This window comes from Chaetura pelagica, unplaced genomic scaffold, assembly GCF_000747805.2.
Source record: "Chaetura pelagica isolate M959 unplaced genomic scaffold, ChaPel_1.0 scaffold3, whole genome shotgun sequence".
In the NCBI taxonomy this organism is placed as follows: domain Eukaryota; kingdom Metazoa; phylum Chordata; class Aves; order Apodiformes; family Apodidae; genus Chaetura; species Chaetura pelagica.
Window position 1 is genome coordinate 14733063 of NW_009952974.1, and position 22260 is coordinate 14755322.

General features: G+C 43.5%; 1 protein-coding gene across 1 annotated transcript in view; it reads right to left on the reverse strand.

The window, feature by feature from the left end:
• Positions 1-22260, reverse strand: part of TTN (titin) — a 248597-nt gene that overhangs the window by 174599 nt on the left and 51738 nt on the right. The window contains exons 45-83 of the mRNA XM_009996323.1: positions 20274-22256; positions 19317-19595; positions 17696-18259; positions 16948-17229; positions 16531-16809; positions 15897-16175; positions 15520-15798; positions 15111-15398; positions 14713-14991; positions 14329-14610; positions 13943-14221; positions 13559-13837; positions 13185-13463; positions 12779-13066; positions 12403-12681; positions 11983-12264; positions 11576-11854; positions 11154-11432; positions 10770-11048; positions 10356-10643; positions 9899-10177; positions 9414-9695; positions 8540-8818; positions 8154-8435; positions 7362-7640; positions 6950-7237; positions 6466-6744; positions 6086-6364; positions 5704-5982; positions 5319-5606; positions 4900-5187; positions 3536-3817; positions 2498-2776; positions 2098-2379; positions 1674-1952; positions 1263-1550; positions 760-1038; positions 377-655; positions 21-299 (exon numbers count right to left, since the gene is read on the reverse strand). Coding sequence (XP_009994625.1) covers positions 21-299; positions 377-655; positions 760-1038; positions 1263-1550; positions 1674-1952; positions 2098-2379; positions 2498-2776; positions 3536-3817; positions 4900-5187; positions 5319-5606; positions 5704-5982; positions 6086-6364; positions 6466-6744; positions 6950-7237; positions 7362-7640; positions 8154-8435; positions 8540-8818; positions 9414-9695; positions 9899-10177; positions 10356-10643; positions 10770-11048; positions 11154-11432; positions 11576-11854; positions 11983-12264; positions 12403-12681; positions 12779-13066; positions 13185-13463; positions 13559-13837; positions 13943-14221; positions 14329-14610; positions 14713-14991; positions 15111-15398; positions 15520-15798; positions 15897-16175; positions 16531-16809; positions 16948-17229; positions 17696-18259; positions 19317-19595; positions 20274-22256 — 12954 coding nt within the window. The remainder of the gene's footprint in view (positions 1-20; positions 300-376; positions 656-759; positions 1039-1262; positions 1551-1673; positions 1953-2097; positions 2380-2497; positions 2777-3535; positions 3818-4899; positions 5188-5318; positions 5607-5703; positions 5983-6085; positions 6365-6465; positions 6745-6949; positions 7238-7361; positions 7641-8153; positions 8436-8539; positions 8819-9413; positions 9696-9898; positions 10178-10355; positions 10644-10769; positions 11049-11153; positions 11433-11575; positions 11855-11982; positions 12265-12402; positions 12682-12778; positions 13067-13184; positions 13464-13558; positions 13838-13942; positions 14222-14328; positions 14611-14712; positions 14992-15110; positions 15399-15519; positions 15799-15896; positions 16176-16530; positions 16810-16947; positions 17230-17695; positions 18260-19316; positions 19596-20273; positions 22257-22260) is intronic.

The window sequence follows — 22260 nt, forward strand, 5'->3', positions numbered from 1 at the left end:
AGTGACCCTTGGCTCATCACCTTTAACAACAAGCAAAGCTGTGGAGGTGGCAAAGCCAACACTATTTTCTGCTTTGCAGATATATTCTCCAATGTCACTGTCCTCCACGGTGGAGAATGCCAGCGTTGCCACATTATTCTTGAAGTGCATTTTGCAAGCCTGGGTTGATCTGAGCTTTGTGTCATCTTTGTACCAGGACACCTTGATTTCTGGTGCACCACCAATTTGGCATTTTAAGACCAAGGGCTCGCCAACCTTCACCTCCACACGGTCCAGGTTCGTGACAAAATAAGGTGGTTCTAGGGAAGGAGAGAGCATGGTGAGCAGAGGTAGCATATCACTGGGGTGGCTTAGGGGAATCATGGATGATGCGTACCTAAGATGGATACAAGGCTGTGGCATACATCACCACCTGCCTCATTTGCCACCTCACAGGTGTATTCGCCTTCATCACTCTTGGTGCTGTTGAAGATTTCAAGAATACCAGATTTGTCCGTAGTTGTAACACTCAGGCGTGGAGACTGAGCAATGGGCATGCCATTTCTTCTCCAGGTGACGGAGATGGGAGGGGTGCCTATGTAGGTGCTCTCCAGCACAATGGACTTGCCCTGCTCCACACTAAAATCACTTAATTTCTTCACAAAGACTGCAGGCTCTGTGAAGAGGCATAGGTCAATAGTGAGAGGGACAGATGTGGCAGGATTGCAGACAGAGCTTGAAAAGAAATACCTGTACGTACACATAGACACACAAACACACCTTTCACAAAGAGTTGGGTTGTGTATGAGGCACTGCCAGCATCATTTGTGACCATGCAGGCATAGTCCCCGCTGTGGCCTGGCTCCACATTATACAGCTGCAGCTGTGCCACAGACTCATCCAGAGAGATGAAGCAGTTGCTGTCTGGCATGAGCTCCCTGATGCCTCGGAACCAGGTCACTTTGAAGGGAGTACTGCCCTTGATGTAGCTGGTGAATGTCACATTTGATCCAGGCAAAACTTCCTGGGGATCAGGTGTCTTCACAAAAGAAGGTGGTTCTAGGGATCACACAAAGAAGTGAAGAGGGAGAAAGATGTTAGTAGAAGAGTCTGTGTGGAGGAGGAAAACTGGAGCAGGTTTGAGCCAAAAAAAAAGAAGAAAGAGGGAGTAAACAGGAAAAAAAAATAAAAATCAGTCAATCAAACAACAAACAGGAAAAAGAAACCATGGGAAAGCAGAGGGAAGAATTTTGTTGAAGGCGCTGTAGTATCCTCCCACTGACCTTGTACAGTCAAGAAGGCACTGCATTCATCTGATCCAGCCACATTGGCTGCCACACAGGTGTATGGGCCTGTATCTGTGACATCCAAAACATTCAGCTTCAAAGCACAAACATTGTCCAAAAAGGAGATTTCATATTTTTCTCCACTGACAATCTCATTCCCATCCTGAAACCAGGCAACAGATATGGGGGATGTGCCAGACACTTTGCACTCCAGAAGCACTGAGGATCCCAGCACCCCATTTGTTTCCTTTAGTTTTCTTGAGAATGAGGGAGGAACAAGGCGATCTAAGTAGGACAGGGCAGAAGAACAGGAAGAAAAGTGTTGGGCATTTTGCAAGGGAATGGAAAGGGAAGGGGCTGAAAGCTTCCTTTAAAGACAAATGTGAACAACAAAGACAAAGAGCTGACCTGAAACATCAACTGAAGATGTGCAGCTGCTCTCTCCCACCTCATTGTGCACCTCAAAAGTATACAAGCCCCTGTCTCCCCTGTCTGCAGAAAAGACTTTCAAAGTGGAAATATTGTTGAAAAAGTTAATTTGGTATTTGCGGTCACTCCTTAGTTCTTTGCCATCTTTGTACCACTTGGGAATAAGTTCAGGTGTTCCTCCTACTTTGCACTCCAAGGTAAAAGGATTACCAGCCATTACTGTGATGGGCTCAGTCTTCTCTAAGATGACTGCCGGTTCTGAAATAGGAAGGGACGAATCAGTGTGCCACCAGGAAACACACCCACATATTGTTGAGCAAAGGATATCAGCAGAAAACAAAGGCTGGTAGAGGCAATTGTGCAAGCTGTAACATATCGTACCTGTGAAGCAGGTGATACCCACCTAGGACTTGTAAAAAGGCAGAGCACTCCCTCATACCAGCATCATTTTTGATCTGGCAGATGTACTTCCCAACATCAGCTCCCTCTGCACTGGCAATCTCAAGAGTTGCAATGTTGTCCACAAACCACATTTGGATGTTCTCACTCTCCCTAATAACTTCACCCTTGTCCTTGAGCCAGACAACAGAAATTGGTGGGGATCCTTCCACCACTGTCTGCAAGGCTGTTGGCTCCCCAACGAAGATTGCAGTGTCACTCAGCTTCTTGGCAAAGCGTGGAGGTTCTGATAGCAAAAACAAGTAGGCAGAGGAGGGTTAATCAAGAATGCTAGCTTGGAAGATGTACAGCCAGAAGATCAAGAAAAGAGAATGGTGATGCTGTTGGTCCTCAAGCATACAAACCTTTGAATTTCACCGGACAGGTGCAAGTGTCACTTCCCACCTCATTCATAGCTTTACATTGATATTCTCCAGTGTCTTGAGATTCCAAATTGAGAATATGGAGACTGGCAATGGAGTGCTTTGCTGTCACCTTGAACTTCTTGCTGCTCCTGACCTGCCTCCGATCCTTGAACCAAGCCACCTCAAAGGGTGGAGTCCCTGCTATCTCACACTGGAGGACAACATCTGAGCCTTTAAGTGTGTCCACAGGGCTTGGCACCTTGCTAAAAACAGGTGGTTCTATAAAAAAAAATAAATAATAATCACATCATAATGTGTCAGCCTGCTTTCCTGGGTGAGTTTCTAGGTAGTATCAGTAGGCAACATATGCAGGAAGGGGGCCTACACTTATCCTTGGAAACTATATTTATCTTCCAAGTATGTGGCCTCATCTCTAAAACATGCTGAGCCCTTGGCATTTCCTAGCAAGCCATCCCAGCAGTCAGAGTCCAAAGGGCAGAAAATGTGACACTTCTGCACCTGTTTGGAGTCAATGCTCAGTACTGCTCCCCAAAAGCCACTCTCCTTTCTCTCCTGGACCACATTATAGCTTTTCCTGCTTCTTTCAGTCAGGAAAGCTACCCTCAGTGCGGCTCAACAACACAGCCTCCTCTTCCGTCTCAAATGTCATTCCTGCCAGGATCATAGTGTATAAAAAGGAGGCAGGGGGATGCCTGCAAATTCTGGCCAGCTCCCTCACCATGGCTGGTGCTCCATCTAGTCCATGTTTCCCTTGTGACCTGACATGCTTGCCTTATTCATATTGATGTAATTGGGGAGACAAGGAAATGGCTGCACAGTGCTGAGCACCCACCATTATTCCCTGTCTGTTGTCCACTGCTTAAACACAGCAGCATTTGAATGGGAGAGCAGCTGGAGGGCAACAGCTCCAGTAGCCACTGACTGGCATAACAGCAGCTCCCTGTCCCAGGGGATGTGCAGCTGGGAGTGGGCCCATAACCAAGGAAGTCTAGTGGTGTGTGGAGCTGTGCTTCTAACCTTTCACTGCAACTGAAGTGCTGCAGCTAGCTGAGCCAGCAGAGTTACGGGCTTCACATATGTAATCGCCGGCATCTTCAGCATTGGTATCCAAGATGGTTAGCATCGCCAGGGAGTCTACGAAGGATATGTGGAGCCTGTTGCTTGCCTGGAGTGCCTGATCATTTTTGTACCACATGGTTCTGATCTCTGGTGTGCCACTGATTTTACATTCAAGTTGAATCGTGTCCCCTTGCTTCACGAACCGCAAAGCTTCGGGCTTCTTGATGAACTTAGGAGGTTCTGCAGAACAGAGCAAGTATGTAGAGCGTGACAACGTACCTGCTTGCCACGTGAAATCTACAGTGCTGAGCAAGATTTATGGGTAGCCCAAAGGTATTAGGGCACAATAAAGTAAGCTTGCTACAGCAGCTGGCTGCAATCCCAAAGAGAGCTTCCTCTTAAAGAAAAGACAAAAGATGGAGAAAAGAAGGCAAAGACAACAACAACAACTATTGGAGCCTACTGCATCAGACAGCTTTAGCTGTGAAAAACACATGAAGGACAATTGCTCCTCTCAAGGGAAATTCTGCTGTTACCTTTGAGGAGTGAAAATATCCCCAGGACAGCATGAAAGACCTGACAAGCTCTTCACCTTCAGGAGCAGCAGAAACATGGTAGGGATAGTTTCACTTGCTTACAAATGTGTAAGGGTGCTGAAACACTGGGAAAGGCTGCCCAGAGATGTTGTGGGGGCTCCATCCCTGGAGGTGTTCAAGGACAGGTTGGATGGGGCTCTGAGCAGCCTGTTCTAGTGGAATGTGTCCCTGCCCATGCAGGGGAGTTGGAACTCGATGATCTTTAAGGTTCTGTCCAAATTAAAAAAATTCTGTGATACACATCTTTAAAACATATTTCTGCATTAAGACCTTAAGTGCTGCATAGCCTAGATTAAATCAGCAAGTCTGAACTGCAATTGAAATATTTAGTAAATTTCAAAGAGTCACCAATGCTGGTCTACAAAAGCAAGGTAGTTATATTTATGGTATCACCATTTTCATGTAGTAATTGCTACGTGTGAATACCCCTTTGATTGTGGTTTAAGCACTAATGACAATGTAAAAAGCAAGGAGGATGCAGTTCTCCACACAAGCAGCTTCACAAGGGGACCTTTCCCCTTGGAGATTTTTTCAGAATACACAAGGCTTTTACCATCATGCAGTACAATAGAAGGTGGTCACCACATGATATATATCTGCTTCCCAGAAAACTACTTTCTGTGTATTTCCAGACTGGAAAGGGTGGAAGATGAGAGTCAGTAACAAAAAGATCTCTTTGCCAAAGAAAAAGAAAACACATAAATGAAGATGACTTAATCTTTATACCTTTGACACTGAGTTGGGCTGAGCAAAAGTCTTTTCCAGCTTCATTACTAGCTTGACAAGTATACTGGCCAGAGTCTGCTTTACCCACTCTGAGCACTCGAAGGTGAGCTGTATTAGCTACAAATGTAATATTGAAGTTTCCTCCAGTTCGTATCTCCCGACCGTCCTTGGACCAGGTGATGTGTATTGGCTGGGCTCCAGTAACTTGGCATTCAAAGTCAGCACTTTCTCCCAAAGGCACATCAATAGACTCTGGTTTGGTGTTAAAGACAGGTGCTTGCTTGGGTTCTAGAAACACAAGAAAAGATTGTAATACTAATACCTCATGAAAAAGATAGTCCAACACACAGTTACCATTGTGTCTATGAAATGGGAAGGGAGAGCCTGTGACCAGGCATAAGTTTTGTAAGCCAACACACCTGTCACTGTGAGCCTAGCACTTGAGGTGGCAGTGCCCACAGCATTGGTTGCTGTGCAGGAGTACAGCCCAGTATGATTTAACTCGGTTTGCACCAGTTGCAGCACTGCAACATTATCTACAAAGGATGTGTGCACATTGTGGTCATCACTTAGTGGCACAGCATCTTTATACCAAGTGACATTAATGGGTTCTGAGCCATTGAGCCGACACATAAATTTAAGGGGTAAGCCAAGAGGGTGCTCGATGTCCTTTAATTTTCTTGCAAAGGAAGGTGGTCGTTTGCGCTCTAGAAGAAAGTAAAGGATAAGTGTGACCCAGAAAGCAATTTTTTATAGTTTTGCAAGAGCAAAATAATTTGCAGGAATCTAATAAAAAATTATCACCTTGAACTGTTAAGAGAGCCTTTGTAGATGCAGCTCCTACACTGTTTTCTGCCTTGCAGATATATTCTCCACTGTCGCCACTAACGACTTTGTTGAAAATGAGTGTAGCAACATTGTCTTTAAAGAACACTTTGTACTCAGGAGTAGACCTGAGTTTTGTATCACCTTTGTACCAAGCCACAGTGATTTCTGGTGTTCCAGCAACGTGGCATTGCAACGTTGTATAATCCCCAACTGACACCTCAAGAGACTCCAAGTGCGTAACAAAATAGGGAGGTTCTAAAAAAAGATAAGCAATTAGATTGGCTCATTATAGTTCCAGGCCTTGGAAAGTATACGCTTGAAAGAACAGGCAAGAAAAAGAAGCAAAGAGTGCACACACCTAGCGTAGAGACTACAGCCTCGCAAACATCTCTTCCTGCCTCATTTTCAACATGGCAAGTGTATTCTCCTGCATCTTCTTTAGTACTGTCAAGTATCTCCAGGATGCAAGATTTCTCTGTGGTGGTGATGTTACACTTCTGAGACTGAGTGATGGTGTAGCCATTTTTCTTCCATGTCACAGAGATAGGCAGACTGCCAGTGTAAGTGCCCTCCAGGATGATGGGCTTACCAGGCTCCACATACTGATCACTCAGTTTCTTCACAAAGACAGCTGGCTCTAATGAAGGGTAAGAAGTCATAAATGTTGAGCACAGCAGGACAAACAGAGGGAAGGAAACAATATTTAAAGGTAAATAGAGAAATGCAATCATTACAAACCTTTTACTGTAAGGTGTGTTGTACAATTTGCCCTGCCAGCATCATTAGTCACTAGACAAGTGTACTCTCCACTTTGGAGAGGAGTTACATCAAATAACTCAAGTTCTGTACTGAAGTCCTCCAAGTAGATATTGCATTTGTCCCCTGGCACAAGCTCATTGGCCCCTCTAAACCAGGTCACCTTAAAAGGAGGGGTTCCTCTGATAACACACATCAAAGTGATGCTTGTGCCTGGCAAGACATCCAGAGGCTCTGGTGTCTTCTCGAAAGAAGGTGGTTCTAAACACACAAGAGAAAATAGAGAGAAAATGACAGGCTGCTACAGCATAGCCCTGGTATTCCCGCACACATATGGAAGATAAAGAAAATATTTATTTTCCTGACCACAGTTTTCCCCAAGTATATTTACAAAAGTCTCTAGGCAATTTCAAGAGAGAAAGTGAAAAGAAGAGCTCAGAGAGCTTCCTGACCATCATATACTGACCTTGTACAGTCAATACAGCACTGCATTCGTCTGAACCAGCTACATTGGTAGCTTTGCAGGTGTAAGTTCCAGTATCTGAATCACTCAGTGAATTCACTTCTAAAATACACAGGTTATCTGAAAAGGAGATTTGATGTTTTTCCCCATTGACTAACTTAAGTCCATTTTGGAACCAGGTAATAGAAATAGGAGGTGAACCCAACACTTTGCATTCCAACAATGCTGAGGAACCCAGGACAGAAGGCGTGTCCTTTAGTTTTCTGGTGAAAGAAGGAGGAATAATTCGATCTGCATAAGGAAACATAATAAATCCATGGTTAGAGATAAAGAAGGGAAGGAATGGAAGAAAGGAAAGAGAACATGACTAAAAGAAAGTTTTTGTAAAAGATAGAAGACAAGCAACCCAACCAACCTAAAACATCAACTGATGCTGTGCAACTGCTTTTCCCCACGTCGTTCTGCACTGCAAAAGTGTACAATCCACCATCTTCCTTTTCTGCATCCATAATTTTAAGTGTAGATACTTTATTGAGGAAAGTAATTCTGTATTTTTGGCTGCTGGTCAGCTCTTTGCCATCCTTGAACCATCCAGTGGAAAGCTCTGGTGTGCCTGCCACTTTGCATTCCAAAGTACAGGCATCTCCTACAGTAACTCTCATTGGCTCTGCTTTCTCTACAATGACTGCAGGCTCTGGAAGGAGACAGGTAACATGTATGGTGTGAACTGGATTCGATTAATACTAGCCATAAGTATTATGCCACTATAAGGTGGGGCCTACACATTTGATTCTAAGGATATCTCATTTTATTAGCCTGCAGAAATTTTCAGCACTGTTTTTTCCACCTTTTATTCTACCTTAAGCTGGAGATTTTTAGATGCTCTCCAAACTGCAATAAAAATATTTTTGAAGTCCTAGTAGAGAAATGCAACTGACTGTCGCTCTCCAAGCAGGCATGATCACAAGACATGACTTAGAAATCCAGTCAGCTGGAACACACCACAGTGTAGAGGCCTGTGGATCCTTTCTCCCCTTTTCCTGGATAACTGAAAATAAGAAACCTGACTAATGCTTATTTGGAACACAATGGATTCTCCATTGTCATTGTTTTGAACTCAGGGTCATATGCAAAGTATTCAGGTGACACTAAATAGTCAAGGTCCCAACTTTTAAAAAATCTTTCATGAACTTGTGCTTTTACCAACCTAGAATAGTTAAGGTAGCCATGCACTCGCGACTCCCAGCATCATTTCTGATCTGACAGGTGTATTTTCCAGCATTGCTTGTCTCTGTGCTCACAAGTTGTAAAGTTGCAATATTTTCCATAAATGTGATCTTAGTGTTTTCACTTTCTCTAACGACCTCCTCTTTGTCTTTAAGCCACTGCACAGAAATCGGCTGGGAGCCCTCTACTCTTGCTTGTAACTCTACTGGTTCACCAACCACAACAGTCATGCTGGTTATTTTAGTCAAGAATTTTGGTGGTTCTGAAGAAGAAATATGAAGTTAAAGTAAATACAGTGTCTACGTAAAGAAGAGCAATGCAATGCTATTGGGAGCACTGTAGAAGGCATATGTGCCAATATATTACCTTTCAGCTTCACAATGCAAAAACAGGTGTCACTTCCTACGTCGTTCTGTGCTTTGCACTGATATTCACCAACATCTGCAGCTTCAGCATTAAGAATGTGAACACTTGTATGATAGTTTTTGGCAGTAACCTTATACTTCTTACTACTGCGGATTTGTCTCCTGTCTTTGTACCAGGTAACATCAAATGGTGGTGTTCCTGAAATCTCGCATTCCAGGCTAGCCTCAGTTCCTTTGAGCATGTCTACTGGAGAGGGCTTCCTGCTAAAGACAGGAGGTTCTAACGAGGGAAGAAAGGCACATTTTTAGAAATGAGTCTGGAGCTATTTGACCAACAAGCAGTTTACTGATACCAACTTCTACACAACTCTGTTGAGAAAATCAACAGACTGGGCAAATACTTTCCTAAGTTTCTGGGCATAATATGAAATGATCTTGTGGGCAGGTGAGCATTCAGAGCTCTTAGCTTCTCTGTAGAAAAGATAAATAGAGAAGTGACCCTTGGTAGAGACAGTACAGGTTCTCATATAGCTGGTAGTATTCTCAAATATAGGGTGTAAAACTGACACTGATCAGTTTGGGTCTGCATTTTTTTCTTCATATTTCAGCTCCTTGATATAACAATTGCCACTATCTGTCTTGGATGTTGACAATCATATAACTGGGGAGAACCTATCTTAGGACACATCTGCATTAAGAATATCTCTCTTGTTCAGGCCGTTGCAGAGGAGACAGGGGGCATCAAGAAACAAAAAAGACATGAAGAAAAAGGCAGTCCTGAAAACAGAAATTGATCTCATGTTCCTGTGGATTTCTAAGGGATAAAACCACCAGCAAAAAAAGGAAGTAGTCAAGACAACAAGAGGATAGCTAACCTTTCACTGTGACTTTGGTGCTACAGCTGGCCTTGCCGGCAGGGTTGTGAGCTTCACAGATGTAGTCACCACTGTCATCAGTACTGAGGTGATTCATTTCAAGCACAGCCACAGAGTCAATGAATGATGTCCGGAATTTTTCACTGGCAACAATTTCATGGTCATTTCTGAACCACACGACTTTCATCTCTGGAGATCCACTCACTTTGCACTCAAGCCGGGCCGAATCACCCTGCTTGACTACTTTTGCCGTCTCTAGCTTCTTAGAAAACTTGGGTGGTTCTAAAAAACCAGAAAAGAGGGTCAGGAAGATCTGAATTAATAATGGAAAGAAAAAAAGAGGGAAAAGAGCCAAATTGTGAGTTGCAAACACAGGGAAGGGAATTCACTTGGCAGTGTATCAAAGATCACTGAGGTGGCCTTGACAAAAAGGCAAGAAAAGAAACAGAGAAAAAGATTGCAACACAACAAGAAAGACTGCACACCTGTTACCATCAATGTTGTAATGCAAGAATCACTGCCAACGTCATTTGAAACATGGCAAGTATAGTGCCCACTTCTAGAAGTATCCACCGAATAAAGAGTTAAGAAAACAGTTGACCCTTCAATCCCAATGAAACAAGTTGGACCAGATACAAGTTCTAAGTCTTCTTTGAACCACTTTACTGTAAAGGGTGGTGTTCCTTTTAGCGAGGCTTTAAACTCCACTGTGGAATCTGGGATGGTTTGCTGGCTTTCAGGTTTTACTAAGAAGCTTGGTGGCTCTGCAGTTTTTAAGAAAAAATAAATATTCAGTTACATAAGAAAGGTCTAAGAAGGAAGAAAAGTACTGAGGCAAGCATGGTGAACAAGTTTTCCACCTTAGTAAGAGGTATAAGAGTGTTATGTTAGCATAAGATGTAAGGTATTTTCCGAATAAGAAGTAGCAAAAGTGTTTCAAACCTTTCACAGTCAGGACAGCACTGCAAGAATCATTCCCGGCAACATTAGAGACACTGCAGGTGTAATTTGCACTGTCTGCCAGCTCTAGATTGGCAATCTCAAGTGACACAGTGTTCTCATGGCACAGGCTTCTACATTTTGCACTGTCAGTTATCTCCTTTCCATCCTTAAACCATTTTGCAGTAATGGGGAGTGACCCAGAAACTTTGCACTCCATTTGGATAGAAGATCCCAGAACGGTATCCTTTTTGGTTAGCTTTTTGATAAATCCAGGAGGAATTGATTGATCTGCCCAACACACAAAATGGCAAAAAAACACTGGTTACCTTTTTGCCTATCTTCCACAAACAGAGATTATTAATTTTTCATTCCCTCCCTGATGGATTGGTGAATTTTCCAAATGACAATACAAACCTAGCACAGTCAGAACAGCTTCACAGGTGCTACTTCCGAAGTCATTTTCAACCTTAAAACTGTATGTACCACTATCCTCCTTTGATACGGGTTCAATCCTGAAACTGGCCACATTGTTTTCAAAGCTCATTGTGTAGTATCTACTGGGCAGGAGCTGTTTACCGTCTTTGTACCATCTTATCCGGAGCTCTGGTGTCCCAGCCACAGTACACTCCAAAGTCACAGGGTCTCTTTCAGTGACTTTAAGTGATTTAGCCTTTTCTATGATCCGTGCAGGCTCTGAGGTATAAAGCGTATGAAAATGGCAGTTAGCTACACAGCTAGGGGTCTGATGTTGCAAGTACTCATAATGGATGACCTTGAAGGGTCACACCATGTACACACCTTGTACAAAAAGCAAAGCAAAGCACTTTTCCATGCCAGACTCGTTCTTTGCCTGGCAGGTGTATCGCCCTCTGTGGCTGAGGTCAACATCAGTGAATTTCAGTGTGGCCACGCCGTTCTCAAAGGTTATATGGTGGTGCTCATCATCTTCTAGTATTTTCTCATCTTTTATCCATGACACAGATAAGGGTTGAGCGCCTGCTACGACACACTGGAAGAATGCAGTACCTTTCAAAATGCTAGTGACGTTCTCCAGCTTCTTGATGAAGGATGGTGGTTCTGTGATGTGAGGTTTCAGTTGTTGTTTAAAAAACAAATCATGGAAAAAGAAGAGGGGAAAGAGAAATCATAGAAAGTCATCCTAGTCACTACAGTTTAGCAAGGGAATGTTATATTTGGAGTATGTTTCCCAGGGGACTGACCTTTCAAGCTGAGTCTTGTGCTGCAAGAACAGCTCCCACCTTCATTTGATATAATACACTGATAATCACCAACATCTGAGACATCACAGTTAGACACATTAAGAGTAAATACTGATTCTTTGGTGGAGAGGGCATATTTCTTGCTGCTGAACATCTCCTTATTGTTCTTGAGCCACTTCACTTCAAATGGAGGAGTACCAGTCACCTCACACTCAAGCATAGCCTCCAAACCCTTCACTACCTCAGTGGGTCTCAACTCCCGAACAAACGTTGGAGGCTCTACAAAGAGGAATGAGGGGAAAGCAGATAGTAACCTTGAAGAATTTTGAGGGGAGACAAAGTCTCCCCTACTCCATCACCCCAGCTATGTGGCATAGCTGGATGACAATAAGATGTTCAAAACCAACCTTTTACTTTCAGCTCGATGCTGCAGCTTTCACTACCTGCATCATTGTGGGCTTCACAAACATAAATCCCACTATCGGACACTCTGGCTTGAGTGACTTTCAAAGTAGCTAAACCATCTATGAAGGAGATGCCATACTTAGTTTGGTCAGTCACTTCGTTCCCATCCAGGTACCATGTGATGTGGATCTCTGGCGTGCCTACTACCTGGCACTCGAAAGTGGTGGACTGTCCTTCACGCAAAGCTACTACAGAAGTTGGCATCTGAATAAATCGAGGGGGCTCTAGAAGATGAATAGAAAATATGAGGTTTTATAATATATAAGGTGGTTTAAAGAATATGAAGGGTTTTCTACTCCCTCCCCTCCTCTTCCACAGAAAAATCTGAACCACAAAGATTAAAAGAATATTGGGTTGCACACCTTTTACAAACAGAGATGCTTTGCAAGTTGCAGTCCCCACATCATTGGTTATCTGGCAAGTGTAGTTCCCAGAGTCAGATGTCCGAGCTGAGAAGAGCTCCAGTACACTAGATGTGTCATCCTTCCAGACAGATCGATTGGCTCCAGAGAGGAGCTCCTGGCTGTCTTTAAACCACTTTATTTGCAGAGGAGCAGAGCCTTTCACCAGTGCTTTGAACTGAACCCTAGCATTGGGCACAACCTCTTGGGACTGAGGTTTTTCCACAAAATATGGTGGTTCTATAACATGTGAAAAGGAAGAGAGAGGATCACTCAGAGACAATGGAATTCCAATATTATGAATGAGATACCTAACAGAAGAAAAAGGAGCTCAAACCTTTGACTGTTAAAAATCCACTGCACTGGTTGCTTCCTGCCTTATTTGTTGCTTCACAGGTATAAGAGCCACTGTCTGTGCCTTCCAGGTTGTTGATTTCTAGAAATGCAGTATTATCATGGAAAGAGTATTTGTGCTTTGCACTTGCTGTTATTTCTTGGCCATCTTTGTACCACTGGATACTTATGGGGTGTGAACCAGACACTATACACTCCAGATGGACAAAAGATCCCTTAATGCTGTCCATTTTCTTGAGCTTTTTGGTGAATTTAGGTGGTATAATGAGATCTATCCAAAACAGAGTGAAAAGACAAAGTTTGAAATTAAAGCATGATTTTGGCAAATGTCAGCATGGAAGAAAAGATTTTGCATGTAAAAACAATGATAAAGGTGAGCCCATACACACCTAGGACGTTAATGCTGGCAGAACAGCTACTGCTCCCAACGTCATTGTGAACCTCAAAAATGTATTCCCCACTGTCTTTCTTTTCTGCATGAAGGACCTTTAGAACTGAGACAGTTTCTGTAACATTGATCTTATATTTTGGGCCTAAAGTCAGTTCCTTGCCATCTTTGAACCATTTGGCTGTAATATCTTTTGTTCCTGAAAATTTACACTGCAAGGTTGCTGGGTCTCCTTCAGTCACATCTATTGACACAGCCTTGTCCACGATTGTAGCAGGTTCTGTTGTAAACAAGGAGATAGATTGATAAGAGCAGCTGTAAAAATCACAAGGGAACCACCTGTGATCAATGCAAGCCCTGAGAGGAAGGACCAACCTTTCACAGTCAGCAGAGCAGAACATCTCTGAATCCCTGCATCATTTTTAGCCTGACAGAAATATTTCCCATCATGTTTCAGTTCAATAGACTTCACCAGAAGAGTGGCAACATTGTTCACAAAAGTCATTTTGATATTGTTGTCTTCAATCACTTCATCATTATCTTTCAGCCAGGACACAGTGATGGGCAAGGAGCCTTTAATAGCAGCCTGAAACACAACTGTGCCCCCTCGAAGGGAACTAATGTTTTCTATCCTCTTCACGAACTGGGGGGGCTCTGGCAGGAAGGAAGTAGCTATATAAGTACTGGTGCATGATAACGTGTTACGGAAAACACACTAGGACAAGAGCATGCTAGTGGCATTCTCCACCTTGCACTAACCTTTCAGTGTGACTTCTGAACTGCAGAGACAACTCCCAACATCATTTGTTACTCTACACTGATACTTGCCAACATCAGAAGCATCAAACCTGAAAACGTGGAGGTTAATCAAAGATTTCTCAATGCTTATTCTGTGCTTCTTACTGCTCCGCACGGGTTTATCATCTTTCACCCAAAACACTTCAAAGGGAGGTGTACCAAGCACCTCACACTCCAAAATCACATCAGAATCCTTCAAGACTTCCATGGATTGAAACTCCTTGCTAAAATAAGGTGACTCTACAGTGCAAAAAAGAGAGTGCAGTTTGTATTAATCATACTTTCAAAGCCTGTAAAACTGCACCGAATTTTAAGAGACACACTGGGTGGCTGGATGTCACACACACCTTTGATTGTAACAACACTACTGCAAATATCTTTTCCAGCATCATTTTTGGCCTCACAAACGTATTCCCCACTGTCTTCAGGCTCAACCTCTGTAAGACGGAGTATTGCCAAAGATTTTGAAAAAGACATCCTGTATTTGTCACACTCTTTTAGCTCTCTATCGTCCTTGAACCATGTGATTTTAATTTCAGGAGTACCAGTGACTTCACAGGTCAACTCAGCATATCCACCTTTCTTTACCAGATGGGTTGGCTCTAGCTTCTCCTTGAAAGCAGCAGGTTCTGTGGATTTAAGAAGAGTTTGTTCAGGACAAAGAAGACAAGAAAGAGTGCCACTGGATCAATCCAGCAGCTGAAAGTTTAAAAGAGAGTAAGAATGCAAACCTTTTACAAACAAGTTTGCACTGCATGTTACTGAACCAGCTACATTGGAGACTTTGCAAGTATATTTTCCTGAGTCCGTTGGTTTGACTGCATAAAGCTCCAAATAACTTGCTAATGCTTCTGTCATAATGTAGCAGGCTCCTCCTGTCAACAGCTCAGTGTCACCTTTAAACCATTTCACTGTTAGGGGTGTTGTGCCTTTAAATGTGCCTTTGAAACGTACGGTTGACGCAGGCAGTACATCTTGAGATTCTGGTTCTACAGCGAAGCTGGGTGGCTCTAGATTGCATTAAAAGGAAACATTTGTCAAAAGTAAGATGCATGGCCTGCACTATGGGGAAAAAAGTATTATCACATTAAATGTAAAACTCCAAGAAATGTGAAACAAATTGCCAAACCTTTTATAAACAACGTGCTACTGCTGTCTTTGCTACCAGCAGAGTTTGTGGCTCTGCAAATGTAGACTCCAGCATCACTTGCATCTAGGTGTTTTATTTCTAAAGATGCAGAGCCTTCTGCAAAGTGTACTGTGTACTTGGCACTTGATGTGATCTCAGTGTCCTCCTTAAACCAAGAGACGGCCATTGGAAGAGAGCCTGAAATTTTGCAGTCTAGTCGGCACGAGGTGTTAATGATGCTGTCAATATTCTTCAGTGGTTTAGTAAAGAAGGGAGGAAGAGTGCGATCTGTTGGGAGTGAAAAAATGAAAGAAACCAACACATGAGGAAAAGAGGCATACAGATTTGCTTCTGGCTCTGTCAGACTCAGAGCAGAGTAATAGGGCTATTTGCAAAGAGTCAGACCAACCTAGCACAGTGAAGCTTGTAGTACAAGAGCTGACGCCCACATCGTTGGATATCTCAAAGGTGTACTCGCCACTATCCTGCATTTCAGTGGCATAAAACTTGAGCTGTGCAATGTTATTTTTAAAGCTGATCCTATATTTTTTGCTGGCAGGTAGTGGTCTTCCATCTTTGAACCACTTGGTTTTTAGCTCTGGTGTGCCTGTGACAGTGTACTCCAAAATGGCCGGTTCCCCTGCTGTTACCTGGAGCATTTCAGATTTTTCAATGATTTTGGCAGGTTCTACAACAGAATTAAACAACTGGTGTTAAGGACAAAACGAAATTGCTCTTCCTCTCAGGTGGAAGATAATGTGAGGATCACAGCACTACTCCACTGACCTTTTACTGCTAGTTCACCAAAGCAGGACTGACTTCCCGCATCATTTTCAGCCACACAAGTGTATTTGCCACCAGAGCTCAGCTGGACACCAGTAATTTGCAGTGTTGCTAGACCATGTTCAAACATCACTCTAACTTTGTTATCATCTTGAATAATGTCTCTGCCCTTCATCCACATCACAGATATAGGTTCTGACCCTTTCACAACAGCCTGTAATGTAATACTATCTCCAGCCAGAGCTGTCACATTTTCGATTTTCTTAACAAAAGATGGTGGTTCTAGTTCAAAGAAAAGATACAGGAAGAAATATTCATCTGCTACTATATCAGCCCATGAATTCTGTTGCTTAAAGACAGTTTTATGAGACAGTACATGCACTACAATTCAGCTAAAGAGCAGTCAAGAAGAGCTGCATTCCCCAACTAGGATAAAATGCATGGCCCTTTAAGCTCAGTGTCCTTCAAATTCACAAATTTGACACTAGATAAGAGTTAAGATACAACGTTTCAAGAGAAGAAGGTACACTCCCTCCCTGCCCTCCCGAGCCACCCACAAATTCAAAGAAAAGACATTTTAAGAAACAAAAAGTTCTTGCCAATCCCTTCAATAAGTGCTCTTCTCTCTCCCACTGACCTTTCAAGATGTATGTTGCACTGCATATGCACTTCCCGACTTCATTAGCTACCACACACTCGTATTCACCGACATCCGCACTATTAAATGAGGACACCTCCAGAGAAATAACAGCTTTTTGGGAGGTCAACCTGTATTTTTTACTACTGCGAATCTGTTTCTTGTCTTTGTACCAGCTAATTTCAAATGGTCCACTGCCAGCAACCTCACACTGAAGAATGGTGTTCGTTCCCTTCACTACCTCTGCTGGTTCAAGTGTTCGGATGAAAGATGGAGGCTCTATAAAAGCAGCAAGAAAAAAATTAAGTCACCCATGACAAAAAAAAAAAAAAAAAGAAAAGAAAAGAAAAAGGAATGTTGTTTTGGTTTTTTTTTTCTCAAGAATGAACTGGTAGGAGCAAGAAAGCAAAAACAGACCTTTGACAACTACTTCGGTGGTGCAGCTGTCACTTCCCACCTCGTTTACAGCTTCACATGAGTAGCTCCCACTGTCATCAACTTTCATCTCCAAAATATCTAACACAGCCACAGAATTGACAAAGGACATCCTGTGTGTGTTGCTTTCACGAATTTCCTTATTATTCTTGAACCAAGTAACCTGGATTTCAGGAGACCCTTTGATTTTGCACTGAAGGCGTGCAGAGTCGCCTGGTGTCAGTAAATAAGATGGATCAACCTTCTTCACAAAGGATGGTGGTTCTAGAAATCGGAAGAAAAGGAAACAGAAGGGAAGAAAAGGGAAGGAAGGGGAAGGAGAACACAGGGGAAGAAACACAAAGAAAAGGGAAAAGAGGAAAAGGAAAAAGAAAAGGGAAGGAAGGCTGAAATACATTGCTTTGAAAGATTGGTTCTAGCATAAGAATAAAATGACTTCAGAAAAGTTCAGCATAATCTTTGCTGAGTTGCAGTTCTCATGGTTTCTTTTGCCTTCTCCATCCATTTCTCCCCTGCGTGCAGGGGCAATTCTTGGGTCTGGCTCGTGAAAGAATTATTGAAGCAACACACAGTTGGAAGACCACAGGAAAAAGAAGAGGTGAATCGACCTGATGGCAAGTCTGAGAAGAGTTCACAGCATGATTTCAGCCCAAAGGAGACTTTTGCCTGCAAAAGAAGAAATGGGGAACCCAAAAAGAGTAAAGATAAAAAGAACATAGGACTATCTTACCTCTCACTGTTACGCTGGCAGAAGAGGAGCTGCTTCCTGCCTCATTTGAGGCAGTGCACACATAATGGCCTGAATCCTTGAGCTTAGCCAGAGGAATCTCAAGTGAGGCTATTTTGTCTTCAAAGTAAATTTTATAATCCTTGCCTGGAGGGATTTTGTTTCCATCCTTTGTCCACCCTACTGTTACTTTCCTGTCTTCATCTACCTGACATTCAAGACGTATCTTTTTATTGACTGCTGACTGCACTGACTGCAAAACTTTAATGAAGTGGGGCTTGTCTATAATTACCATTTCAGCCTGGCAAATGTCAGCCCCAAATTTGTTGGAAGCTTTGCAAGTGTAAACCCCTCTGTCACTGGTGGTGAGAAGGGAAATTTCTAACACATGTTTATTTTCCACTTTGGAGATCTTGTGGTGGTCTGAAGGCGAAATGGTTGTGTCATCTTTCTGCCAGGCGACGTCGATGACTGGAGTGCCCGTAACAGTACACAGGAACTTGGCACTTTTGCCCACAAAAGTAGTGATCGATTCAGGTCTGGTAAGAAACGTTGGTGGAAGTGCTTCTGCAAAACAAAGGGGTTCATTGTTATCCAGAGTTTACGCTCTTTTCCCACATTTGATGGGGACAGAGAGCAAGAGACCAGTTTGTCACTGGACACTCTTAAGCAAAAGAAGTAAGCAGCAAAGGAGATAAGAGGCATTGAAGATGATGAATTTTGGTTTTTGGTTTTGTACTTCTTGGGTCTGTATATTGTTCCAGAGCTTGAATTAATTTTGAATCTCCGGAGCAATGTATAAATTAAAGAAAAATAAACCAAAACCCAGAACTTCTTCCTCCCCCAAGACTGTCATGTTTGCACACATTCTCTTAAGATGGACAAGTATGTATGCATTTCACAGTTTGTGCATCTTTCTCTAGTCTCTGCATCTGGCACTTAGCAAAGATCACATAAGGACTCCTCTCAGAAATAGAAAAGTCAGTGAAAAATTACCGTGCACTGAAAGGCCAAAAGATGCTGTGGTTTTTTTTTAAAGAAAAAAAGATAATTGTACAGCTTTCAATAGATAAAAAGATTTGCAAATTGAAACGGTTTTAAACCTTCTTTTGTTTTCCAAAATCTGTTTCTCCAGTCACACAGAGTTCCCCTATGACCATGGCACAGAGATGTTCAGGTATGCATAGCTGCAAAGCCCCACAAGTACAGCTGCAAAATAAACGTAGGGTGCTAGTATAATCACACAGCGATTATTACACCAAAGAAATCAGATTCAAAAGTATATGTTTTCTTGTTGCCTGGACATTAAATAAGCCTTCTTTCAGAATGTATTCACAAGCCAATCCCATTCTACTGGTGATCTAGTTCCTCGCACTATTTCCCCTTTCTTTCTTCCCTTCTGAAACTTTTCACACTGAATCCCTTTTCTAAATACAGAAAGAACCTAAAAGCAACATTCTTTAAAAAATATTCTTTCTCTATGTTTATGGCTGTCAAAATTAGATTTGGATTATGTATAACAACATCAAGAGCCCCACCATAAACATTTGACACATAGCAGTGAAAGCCTTACAATATACCAAGATCTTTTGTGGAGGAGACGTGCTTGGAAGTCTTTACTCACCAGTTACTGTTAAAAGGGCTGTAGAGCTTACACTGCCATGCTGGTTGGAAGCCTTACAGCTATACTCTCCACAGTCAACAACCTGAGGCCTTGCAATCTCCAGCGTGGAGAGGTAGTTGGAGGTGCGAATGGTGTATTTGTCCCCGTCATATATCTCTCGGCCAGCTTTGTACCACTGGAACTTGACGTTGGGAGCAGTCTCTACCTCACAGGTAAACTTGGCCACGTGATTTACAGCCACTTCCAGAGATTCAAGCCTTTTCCTCAGGATCGGTGCAACTGAAATCAGAAGCAGAGAGTAACTCAAAGCCTTGCCTGCTGACACACTGGAAATTAACATTGAAGTGACTCACTGAGGAAAAAAAAACTAACACAAAAATGGTGATTTACTTGCAATCCACATAAAGTGACTGTAAAAAAAAAAAAAAAATCTGTAGGAAATAAAAGCAGTAACAGGCTCAGTGGACAGAAAGTGTTACAGTGCATAACATCAGGAAACACAGTGGTGAAACTGGAAAAACAATGTGCAACAGCAATGCATAATAACAATGTGATTCAAACACATACCACACCATTCTGAAGCTGTGAGATACGGTGTAAATGAGAAATTGCGCTACAACTGTGCAATTACTCTAAAGACCGAGAGAGGGTGCACTAGTGAGAAAAGTGGAAAGATCAGGTCTATATCACAGGCAGCAATGGGAAGAAGTGGTTGGGACTGAGATACAGCTTGTCCTGACCGTGCTTGTATGATGAGAACAGGAAGCAACTAAATTTCTGATAAAAGACTGTGGTAAGGTGGTGAAAGGAGACTGAAGAGACAAATGAGGCTCTCTGATCAGTGGCATGAGGGTATGAATATTGTCTCTGTATCCAGAGATACAGACACATAGTAGGGACAGTTTCATTAGTAAAGCAGTGTATAAGGAAGGCAGCACTATAGTCCCATAATCCAACCTTTTTTAACAACTGTGAGCTTTGCTGCTGTTGCTCTTTTTCCACCTTGATTCAGTGCCTCACAGGTGTACTCTCCTTGATGAATCTCCTCGCACGCTTTGCTTATTACTAGCATGTATGTGTCCTGATCTTGCAAACACTTGAATTTGTTGCCTGAAGACACCAGTTTACCCTCAAAGTACCAGTTCACCTCTCTGACATTTGTTATGACAGACACCAGACTGACAGTTTCCTCTTCCTCCACAACAGTGTCAACCAATTTTCTGAGTATGATGGGATAACTCTCTTTGCCCAGTTCTTCTTCTGGCTTCCTAGCTCTATTTTCCAGACCATCTCTGCTCTCTTCCTCACATACTTCTTCCATTTTCTCCTTCCTTTTCAGTATTTCTGTGAGTGCCCCAATAGGAACATCTGCAGAGGCTACATCAGCAGTGGCTGCAGCTGCACCCACATCCTTGATTTGACTATACCCCATCACAGTGTTAATTACTTGTACAGACAAAGGCTGCTCCAGTGGTATTTCTGCCTCCATAGTCTTATCAGCCTGCTGGGGCTCTAGCTCAGAGCTTTTATCATAGGATTTTCCTGCTTTGGGGGAATGTTTCCCTGCCTTTGGATGTTGTCTAAGTGGGCTGGCGAGATCAACTACATGTTCCTCCTCCAGGGTCTGGTTTTCTTCTAGCACCAAGGGAAATCTCACATCCTGTCCCTCATGAATTCTTGCAGCAAAATCTTCCTCTGCGGCTTCCAGGGAGGAAATGTTCTCTAGAGGCACAGCTTTGCCTCCCGTGAAGGCCAATTTAGAGGGAAATCTGGGTTCAGTCTTCAGCTCACCTTGCATTGCCTGGAAAGCCTCAAGGACCTGTATGTGGTCACCATCTATGGCATGGCTCTCAGTGGTGCTTGAAACCTGTAGAAGTTGGGAAGACTCTGTCTTCAGAGCAGCCATTTGCTCTGCTGCTTTGGGAAGGACTTCCTCTTTGGGCATAAGTACCTGTGCAGCTACAGTCCCAAGGTGGCCTGGCATTTCTGGCTCCACCACTGCTGCAGGCACCACAGCCTGGGAGCCACCAGGTAGGGTTTCCAGTGGCTCTGCCAGGAGTCTGCTGCTCTCTTGTATTGTGGCCACCTGGGAGAGCATCTCTTCAACACTCTGTGTAGCCAGGCAGGCTGGTGGCAGGCCAGGCAAGATGTCTTCCCTGGGCAGCACATGCTCCACCTGGCTCATCTGGAGCTGAAGGAGGGCTGGAGGCTCCCTCATGGCCTCAAGGCTGAGCGCTCCTTCCATGACAGGAAGCTCACCAACCTCCTCATAGGAGAGGGGGCTTTGGTCCTCTGCCACTGCAGAGTGCTGCAAGGCTGGACCATGCCTGCACACAGCATGCTCCTCAGACAGCACAAGGAGCTCAGCAGAGCATGTGGCCTTGCCCATGGTGTTCACTGCCGTGCACGTGTAGAGCCCAGTGTCCTCCTCTGTGCACTCCCGCAGTGTCAGGGAGCCTGAGCCATCAGGGTGGTGAGCAACAGAATGACTTGCATCAGAGAACAGCTGCTCACTCCCCTTGAACCATTGCACATCAGGGTGTGGCTCCCCAGCCACAGTGTACTCAAAGACTGCAGTGAAGCCTGGCACACACTGCACGCTGTCAGGCTCCCTGACAAAGCAAGGGACCTCTCGTAGCCGCTGCCGCACCTGGAGGTGGGCACTACATGTGGTCTCACCATGTACATTGCTGGCCACACATGTATACTCACCCTCATCCTGCATATCTACATATGGGAGGACGAGGCTGTGATCATTGCCAGCAAACACTATCTTACAGTCCATGGATGGGTTTAGCTTCTTGCTGTTGAAAAACCACTGGATTTTGGGTGTGGGGGTGCCAGCAACAGTAACAGAGAGCCTAGCTACATCTCCCTGGCAGACTTCAACATTTGAGACCTGTTTGAGGAAAACAGGGGCTTTGCCCCCTTTCTCCATTTTCAT